Raw genomic sequence first — 9,625 nt, 5'->3', positions numbered from 1 at the left:
TGTTGCATGTTACTGCTGGGATTCAGATATTTCTCTAGGAGCAACTGTTGCTTTATCTGTCAGCGTTCATTAGGTGCAACAGTGAGGGTGGTGGCATGAGGTGGGAAAGAAACATCATCCACATCAAATAGTGAGTAAAAGTGCATCCAGGTCAGACTTGATGTACATTTGGAACAAGAATCAGAAGAAAGTGGGGTGACATGAAGAGCACTCCTGTGCCGCTCAGCAGAAATGAATGTGTGGGTGCCCAGAGCCTGGGTTCTGCCCAGCAACCACTGCTGTGGTGCTGGCGTGAAACCTCTGGCAGGCAGCTGGGCACAGCAGGAACGTGGGTCCTGATCTGGTCAGGCAAAGGCCCCTCTGCCCGCAGGAGCCTTCACAGGCACCGCTGCCAACCCCCAGAGGAGAGAGGGCTCTTAGGAGTCCATACTGACAGCACAAACTCCTCAAGTAGTTGTCATTTCCAGCCTGGAGAAGAAAACTGTTCAATGAGCTCTGCGGCACGTAGAAAACGTGCAGGAGTGTTTCCAGATCAGTATTAACTCCTGTGCAGAAAGTGATTCATTCCCAGGTGCTCACAACTGAAGGGACGTCTCCTTATTCCAGGGCACTGCCTCTGGAGGTCTTTCCCCCATGAACTTCAACAGTCAGTTGTCATTCTGGGTGGTTTCAGTGTGCAGCTCATGGCACAGAGCTGCTCACTCCTTCTAGATGGTACGCTAGGAAAAGAATGTGTTAGTAGAGCAGTAAAAATACAGGTTTTGAGAGAGGATTTTGTGGAGCAGAAAAGAGGTGTTGTGGGAAAAGAGCAGAACAGCTGAAGCTGACCCTACCCACCAAACCAGCAGGCACTCCCACTACTCATAAAAAGTCCATACGCATTGGAATTAGAGGCAGGTCCAATACCGTAGTACTCATTTTCACAGTGAGCTTACTTTTGTGGTTTATTTAGAAATTTTGAAATGCTCGTATTTCTCTAGATAACCGTTAGTCTTGCTTAATATTTTCACTGTCATTTCATGCACTCTTCTTTTTTTCCAGGCCCAAAATGTTCAGCACAGCAAGGACATGACTCTTGCCAGCAACCGCAGCCTGGCAGAAGGCAATCTTCTGTACCAGCCGAAGTTGGAGTCTTTGAAATCTAATTTGACTGAAAAATATCAAGAGCTGCAAGTTCTTTTTGAAGCATACCAGATAAAGAAAACAAAACTAGGTAACATCTTCTGTTGACGATTTTGATTTGCTATTTTTCTAAGTGTATGTAAATCTGTTACACTTTTTTGGTATGTTTTCGGTGTCTCATCTTTAGCTGTGTGAATTAGGGTACAAAATGAAATGTCATTCTTGTGTAGTTCTGAAATAGGTCACGCTTCTAGTGATTTATGAACTATCTGTTACACCTAGTAACAGATACCTCTGGATTCTTTCTATTACTGTGTGGTTCCCTACCTGTTGTTGACCTGCAGTTCCCTAAATGATCACGTTTGTTTACCTTGCTAAAAAGCTAAACGTAATTTGGATTTTCAGTGATTAATCACTAGTCAAACAGAATATTGCATGTAACTTTTGGAATTATGAAGAATCATACGGAATTATGAAGTACTGTACATCTGATGCTACACCTGCTGAAGTGCTTTGTCTTTCAATATTATGTAATTGTAATTAAATTTCAGCTTACAGCGCTCCGACAATATTCCTCAACTGCTTAATATCTTTTCTTACTGTACATATGTGCCTTAGAAGTGTTTGTCTTGCTGGAGCTGTACAGCTCCAGTTAAAGTCCCTTAGAGCCATTTACTGCCATTTGCTGCTCTTCTCGTGCCGTTGCAGACCGACAATCCAGTAACGCCTCACTGGAGACGCTGCTCGCCTTGCTGCAGACTGAGGGGGCTAAGATTGAGGAGGACACTGAGGTAATGCCTACACCCTTCAATTCCACCTCTTACAGCCATTACCGAAGGCTTTCAGTGTCCCTGGCTGCAGTGTGGTGTTGAACCTGTAATGCACTAAAGGCGTATTTTGAAGAATATGATCTGGTCTCTGCTTTGAACTCCAGTGAATAGTCATTTGATTTCAGTGAGAATTTTTTTTATGCGAGTAATTTATTCCTCTTAATGTTTATGAAGTTTTAAGAGAGAAAACGCTCCTTTTCAGAAAAGAAAGCCAAGCCAAACCCTCTTTGTTCCTTGGCATTGCCTTCAAACTCGTAGCATATAGATGTGGAATAGTTTTTAATTGTGTTTGCCTGATGCATGTATTTATCTGTTGCAAATGTCAGTTAGTAACTTAATGAAAACCTGTGCTTGCGTGGTGTTTTCTCCAGCATTTCCAGTGAAGTACTCCATTGTGATTTCATTGCATCTGTCTAGGTGCCAGTGGTACAAGCGCTTGAAGGTCTGTTTTCAGAATAACGGAAGTGTTTGGGTTTGCTGATTTGCCTGCAGGATGTCCTCTGTAACTGCACAGCATGTTAGCATTAAGGGAAAAAAAAAATCTGCTTATTGACCCTGAGCTGTAATCACAAGACATTCCCAGAACAAGCTGAATTTTGTGCTTATATGTATGGTCACCTCTCTTAATGATTAACCATCATTTACCCAAAGCCACAAGTGAGCGTGAGTGTTAAACCTGGCTTGGCAGTAATCTGCCTCTCTGCACCAAGGCTTGCAGAGGTCTCCATGCTTCTGATGGCACTGCAGGCAGTCTGGGAAGCTGTTGGACTTGGTTTATTCCTATCTCTGATGAGCAGGGGAATGTTCAGAGCTAGATTCAGATGTTCTCCCTGCTGTTGCTTCAGTATAAATTTAAGCAAAAATGGTATTTAACTCCCAGTGCTTCTGAGCAATGACTAATTCAAAATTCTGCTCAGAAGTCTCGGGATGCCAGTCATCTTCCATATGCAAGCTGGAAAATCACAGGCAACTTTAGGCTATTTTTGGGATGTGAGCCATTTAGATTCTCTTGCAGTATGACATTTTCTAAAAGATTGTTCCATATTTGACAGAATATGGCAGAAAAATTTCTTGATGGTGAAATCCCACTGGATTCCTTCATTGACGAGTACCAGAGCAAGCGCAAACTGGCTCACCTGCGGCGTGTCAAGATTGAGAAGCTCCAAGAAATGGTGCTGAAGGGACAGAGACTGCCACAGAGTCAGCCACAGGCACAGCCCAGAGCACCCGAGACCACACCAGCACCTCAGGATTCCTACACTTCGGATGCAAACACTCCCCCCTCCGCTGTACCCCGACGGATACCACCCCCTCCACCTTCCTCAGTCCCAGCAGGACGCTTCCCTACTCCATTTACTGCAGCCATGGGTTCAGGACCAGCAGTTTCTCATCCAGGTGCTCCATATCCTCCGCTCCCCCCTCGCCCAGGAGTGCAGCCTGTGAGTCAGATGCCACAGCCGGGATACCCAGCGCAGTTCCTACCGCAGTATCCTCCAGCTCTTCCCCAAAGACCACCTCGCCTGCCACCGCATCCTGGCTTTATCCTCCAGTGAATAGTTTGGTGCGCCTAATTTATGTATTGGTGCTTATCTTTCCTTTTTCTCCCCATCAGAGACTTGATATAGGCGATGGAAAGCCTCTGGGTTTTGCACAACGGAGTACAGAATTCGAGCTGTGGCACAGAGGCTTGCAATTGCATTTGGTAAATGTGATTATTTTTGTTATTAAATATCAGTGACAACAAGGTTTTTCTAGGAAAGCGATAGGATCTAATTTTTCTAAATCCATCAAATTGTGAAAAACGTACCGTGGATTTCCTGCCGTTACAAACTGAATCATGCTCTGAATTCTTTAGTGGTGGTAAATCGGCATCCTCTCCTGTCCGATGTGTTCCCATCGCAGCTGGATGTGGGTGCAGCAAACTGGGAGCTGTTTGTGTCTCGAGAGAACTCCCTGTCAGGGCTGGTGTTTGGGTGGTGACAGCTGTACCTGGACACCGGGCACGGAGCTGCGATGAGCTGCAGCACTGTCCTTTGCAGTGTGTTCAGGCGCACGATGTCTCCAGAGCTCACAGAGCCAAAACTCTTGTCAGAAACAATTCGGTGGTTTTTGGGCAGCAAAAGTGACAGGAGTTTCATGTCTACATTTCAGTTGTTACCTTAGGCTTTTCCTCATAGAAGTACATGCTCCTCTCAGTCCTGAAGAGCTTGATATCCTGAGAGTCCTGGTCTCGTGAAGTTAAACTAAACTGTTTGTAGAGCCAGTTCAGAGTTTTATAGAAACTTTACCAGGCATTGGTGTTTCCTTGCCTATTAAGACTCTTTCTTACGTTTTGTTTTTCTTTTTGACACCTTGGATACAGAAGCGATTTTTTTACACAGGTGCTTAGCTTTTGATACCATGTGATTCCAGGATTCTAGGCAGGGTATTTTCTTAATCAAATACTGGGTTTTCACATCATGTAATGCCCCACTTGAAGCTCCACGATTTCATTTTAGCTCTCAAACTCAGTCTCTTGCTCATCAGAACTATTTTTAACTTCCCTCATTTATTTTAGATTTGTAGTTTTTGGTATGTGCATCGATCTGGAGTTTGCAGTTAACGTTTCTCTGCAAGCAGACAAAACAGAAAAGCTTTTTGGACTCCATGGTGGCTGTTTGCATCTTCCATAACCCGTTCTTGACTTCTCATGCCACCGGAGACGGAGGCTTTTTAGGGGAGCTCAGATTTCTCTCTCAACGTGACTCTTGAAGCCGGAGGTGCAGACACATGCTGGTATTTTAATCTACCATTGGGGGAGGCAAATCTTAACGCTTGTTGCTTGCACAGAATGCGTCTGTAAATTCATTATCAGTTTCTCACATCCACAAACAACTTTCAGGTAATTAATGCTAATTTCAGAAACTCACAGCCCCTGCATGATTTAAAACCGTTTTCATGTCGTTGTCCTGGAAGGCACTCCATTGTTTGGAGGTCTGTACTACAAACAGCAGCAGTCAACATAGAATATCTGGTTTTTTTTCTTTCCGTAAGGCCCTTGACTGTCCCATAATCATTTCCTCTGGAGTGTGGTGGCTGCTAGCAAATACTAATCTGAAATTAAGCTCATAACAGGAAGCTCTCTATTCTGAAAATACAATTATTTGGCTTGTTTTGTCTTCTGAAGACAAAGGGCAGAAGGTTGGTCAGTGTTACTGGCATCTGAACCAATTCCCCAGGGTAAGTCTGGAAAGTTTCTGGGGATGGGGGATTTTGTGAAGCAACGTGCATTGGATTTGTTTGCAAAGTGTGTTTTTTCTGTAATCTAGTGATGGTACAGGCTGTGTTGTTTTTAAAATAGTGTACTATCTTTTCCTGGCATTATTTTCTCAGTGAAGCTTCATATAAGCATGGTTAATTATGACTCGTTTCAAAGTAATTTTGCTGTGCTATTAGTGCTGGTGTTTGGATGGCAGCTGTCGTATCTGGATGCTAAACAGAAGTCTGCGGTAGAAAAGGTTTGTGTCCCAGGAAGAACTGAAGTGGGTGGGGGCTACCAGGATGGAGACTGAGTACGGAAACTCGTACTCTGAGCCTGCTACACACAAACTCTCAAACACTCAAATTAGTTTTACTAACGTTTAATAAAAACAACCAGGTCTATTTCACACTTATCAAGTGCCAACTTTTTTTCCGAGGGTTGAAAATCCTCAGAAGTGATGGAGGTGATAGATAAGTGTATTGTGAATTTGCACTGCGTTTTATGTATCTAACTTTATCGGTATTAGGAGTCCAAAAATATTTTTACTACTTGTTAAATTTTCTGTCTTTTGGTAACTTTTGTGATAACGTGACCTTTCAGGGATACTTTATCTAGAAACAAACTCTTGTGCAAACTAAACACAGACAAAGCTAATGCAATTTTTCTGTCTGAAAGCAAAACAATGCATTATTGCATATGCATGTGGCTGATGTGCCTTAGGATCACTACTCGTGATTGTAATACTAGGATCTTAGCATTTTTATCGTTCGAATGGCCATTGCTCAACTCTAATGTAAGGGCTCTTCAAGAGCACTTTCTCTTACAAAAAAACTCACCCTCGTACTTCAGAAAAATAAAAACAGAGGCTGTATCTGCTATTTGTAAGCTCATAGTTGCCTTCACTGGTGGGTAAGTGTGAACGTAGGTAATGTAACTCGTGATGTTTCAGTTATTGCAGTCTCATAACTGAAATCCAGCTGCTCATGGAAAATATTTGCCATTAATTGTGTGTGCGTGCACACAGACTCTAAATACATACTTGACTGCTGGTGACGCTGAAGGGTAGAGGAGAAAGATGGCTGTGGAAAGCTGTTGAAATCCTTTCAGAAACACGTTACAGAACACTAACCTGAATGAGTGGGGCGAGAGGTACATCGGTGCTTTTGACCTGTGGCCCTTCGACAGCTCTCCCGTTGTGATAGCTGATAAATAAGTTCTGCTTTGGCTAGGATGTGTAGACTTGTACTAATTTGCACTGTTTATAAGATAGTGAGATTAAAATGCCATAGGCAAGCTGAGACTTGAGAGGAGGCGACTCAGTGTGCTTGCCAAAATATATATGTTATAATGTTGTCTTGAGGATTTTTAATGTCTGCTGCAAATAGCATATACTTCCCCAAAGCAATTGGAGTGGAGAAAAATCTTCTAAATACGATGTGTAACACGGCTTTAGAGTGTTGGTAGCATTGAAAATGCTCTCTTTGGATGGCATGACTTTTGCCGGTCTTCGTTTGCAGTTTGTAAGTTACGGCTGACTCAGTTGTACGTGGTTGGTGTTTGCTGGTCAGCACTGGGCAGCTCTGACTGGAGGAGTTTCTGTGCACTCGGTGCTGTCTGCTGCGGGCAGCGGGGTCGGTTGTCCTGGCACTGCTGATGCGCACGGGGCACCTTCGTACCCCCGGGGACTGCAGGGAGTGAATCCTCATGGGGTGCCAGGAGGCAGAGCCCCACGGGTAACCCTTACCTTTAGTGCCCCAACTTCCACAACCTCGGTCTCCTCCCCTTTTGGGACTTCTCTGCCCTTGCAAACTGGAATCGTGACTGGGATACAGAGCTCGAATGGGCAGCTCCTTGGGCCTGAACACGGAGCTGCCTGGCAAACACTGAGGAAGTGGAGGCATCCTGCACCTGAGTGATTCCTCTGTTTAATCCTGGACAGTGAATCAAGGGGCAGTTTTATATGCCTAGCAAGTGGTGAAACGTACAGTGGATTTGTTTGCATAATAAAGTCTTTCTGTAATCTACTGTGGTCTGATTTTAAATAAAATAGCATATCTCTCTTGGTGCTGAGTTCCTGTTGTGGCTTCATTGCATCATGGTGGAGTTATGGTAATGGTTTTAGTACAAATTATGGTTGTTATGTAGCAACAAAAAACAGTTGTAGGTGAATGTAGACTATAACATTTGCAAGAAAATAACTTTTATTATTAATAGTAAATCTGCTGGCCATGTTTTTCATGACTGGATATAGCAAGCGCATTTTGTGTGTAGCTGCTGGAGGATAAGGATGCTCAGAGTGGATTCTGCAGGTTGTAGTCATGGCAGGAGGGAGGGGGGCTGTCCTGCTAGGTAGAATCCCTTTGTTTTCGGTTCATACAATTAGCTGGGATAGTGGCAGTGTTCAGAATCTTCACCTGGAAAAGGTGAAGGAAGGGGGGAAGCCACTTTTATTTGTTAAAAGAGGAAAAACTTAGATTTCAGCCAAAACAAGTTAGGAGAAATGAGTCAACCAAAGTTATTTAGGAATATGAGTCAGAGGGCGGAAAGGACCTGATGTAATTTTCTGTAACATCTGTCACTTTAATAGCAATGTGAAATAGAAACCCTACTGCAGAATGACTGATAATGTATAGAAGAAAACCCCCTTTTTAATTGTTTCATGATAGGTTCCATTTGTGGTGGCTACGGAGCTGTGAGAACCCTCTGCTGCAGCAGAAACAGGGAGCTTCAGCTGAGGAAAGCTTGAGCTGACTCAGTGCAGGTGGGCGAGGGAAGGGGCTGGGGTTATGTAAAAGCTGCAGTTCGTTAACGTGGCTCTCCAAAGGATTTGTTTTGCAGCTTGACGAAGGTGCATGCGAAGCTTTGCGAAGTGCCTGTTCCCAGACTGGCGTTGGAATGGGCCCTCCTGGTGGAGCACAGGCACCAGGAGATGGCTCTGGGTGGGATTGGTCCCAGTGCAAAGGAGAACCCCAGCACGGTCAGAAATGCCAGGTAGGGGCAGTAATGTAACGGGACAGTTGTGTAATGGGTACCAAAAAAAGCCAAGTCACAGAAGGCAGGCGATGTGTCAGTGATCCACTGATGGTGCTTCACGTGGCTCCACTTGTCCCTTCTCAGTGGAAGCTGCCTTGGGCCCTGCAGCACCGCTCATTCCTGTGATGAGTCCTCCTCAGCTGCGCGTTGGCCAGCCCTGACACACGCCTGCCAGGAGCAAGACGTGTTTGTTAAAGGCATTTGTTAAATGGCTGTGCTAGCTGATACTGCTGCATTTCCCAAGTCATTTTTCTGATGGGGCTATGTGGGAAGTACTGTCACTAAATAGCACTGCCCAAATGCGTGTGAGCCATCCTCTGCTGGCAGGTTAGGAGGAAGGGAAATAAAATACCTTGCAAGTGGGTGGCTTTAATTAAGAGCTCTTAAAAACCTACTCTTACAGAAGTTTTGGTTTCTTTTTTTTTAACCTGACTTCCTCAAGCATGCCAGGGCAGTGTTTCCAATGTGTGTGCTTGATTTCAGTGCAGTTTTTTCCCCAATGATGTAAGACACTGTGTTTTGTACACGATGCCCTCTGTAGCAATGCTGCTGCTGAAGCTCAGTGGCTTGGTGTGCTGTGTTCAGGCTGATGTGTGGTTATAGAGCTCTGGCTGGTGGGGAAAGGAGGGCTGTGACACCAGGCTGCTTAAAAGCTGCTGCAAGAAAATAGAGAGTGCTTTACCAACCTGGGTGGAAGGGAGCGGAATGTAACAGTTCACAACTTCCCTCTCGTTTTTTTGCGGTGCTTTTCTTACAGGTACTGAGGAAAGCTTGTTCTTAGGAGCACATCAAGTTAAACGTGTTCCTCTCTCCACAGATAGAGTAATGGTATTTAAAAGGCATTAGCAAATTGGATCCTGCACAGCAGGATGTCTTCATGGAGTCTTAAAATAAACCTTTGCATACACAGCTTGCACTTGTGACGTTTTTTTCCTACTACAAATAGCAAATACTTTCCAAAAAGTGTAGGAATTAAGAAAAAAAAACCAAACCCTTAGCCTGGAAAATAAGCTTAATTTGGTATAAAAATTAGCCGCTTAGGTTACACTTTAAGTCACCTTTGGAGCTTGTTTTTATTTCTGCTGCTGTTTTCTGAGACTCTGTGCTGGCCTGGGTTCTTTCACCTGCAGCCTCTGTATCCGTTTAGGTAAATCACTGACCCTGCAGTGGTACTGAACAAGTTATGTTAACCTGTAGCATCGTTCTTAAAGCCATGTTTTACTTTACTTTTGAATTCTTTAACCTCTTAATATAGCTGTGGCCAGACTTGCAGGAGCGAGATTCAAAAGCTGGCATTCTTGATTAATCAGTATTTCCATGATGAAATGTAACGTGGTGAGTGGTTGTGCTGACGTCAGTCTCGGCAAATAGATCTTTATCATCGGCTATAAATAAAGAC

The 9,625-nt window shown here is 44.1% G+C and overlaps 1 protein-coding gene across 1 annotated transcript; it reads left to right on the top strand.

Annotated features, from left to right (window-relative positions):
• Nucleotides 1-1,045: 1,045 nt before the first annotated feature.
• VPS37B (vacuolar protein sorting 37 homolog B (S. cerevisiae)) lies at nucleotides 1,046-3,559 on the top strand. The gene is made up of 3 exons (XM_010188367.1): nucleotides 1,046-1,213; nucleotides 1,831-1,913; nucleotides 3,005-3,559. The coding sequence occupies exons 1-3, from the start codon at nucleotides 1,069-1,071 to the stop codon at nucleotides 3,503-3,505; spliced, it is 729 nt and encodes a 242-aa protein (XP_010186669.1). The 5' UTR covers nucleotides 1,046-1,068; the 3' UTR covers nucleotides 3,506-3,559.
• Nucleotides 3,560-9,625: the final 6,066 nt, after the last annotated feature.

This window comes from Mesitornis unicolor, unplaced genomic scaffold (assembly GCF_000695765.1).
Source record: "Mesitornis unicolor isolate BGI_N332 unplaced genomic scaffold, ASM69576v1 scaffold23977, whole genome shotgun sequence".
Lineage (NCBI taxonomy): Eukaryota > Metazoa > Chordata > Aves > Mesitornithiformes > Mesitornithidae > Mesitornis > Mesitornis unicolor.
Note: the sequence above shows the minus strand (reverse complement) of the source record. Positions and strands in the feature narration are given on the sequence as shown.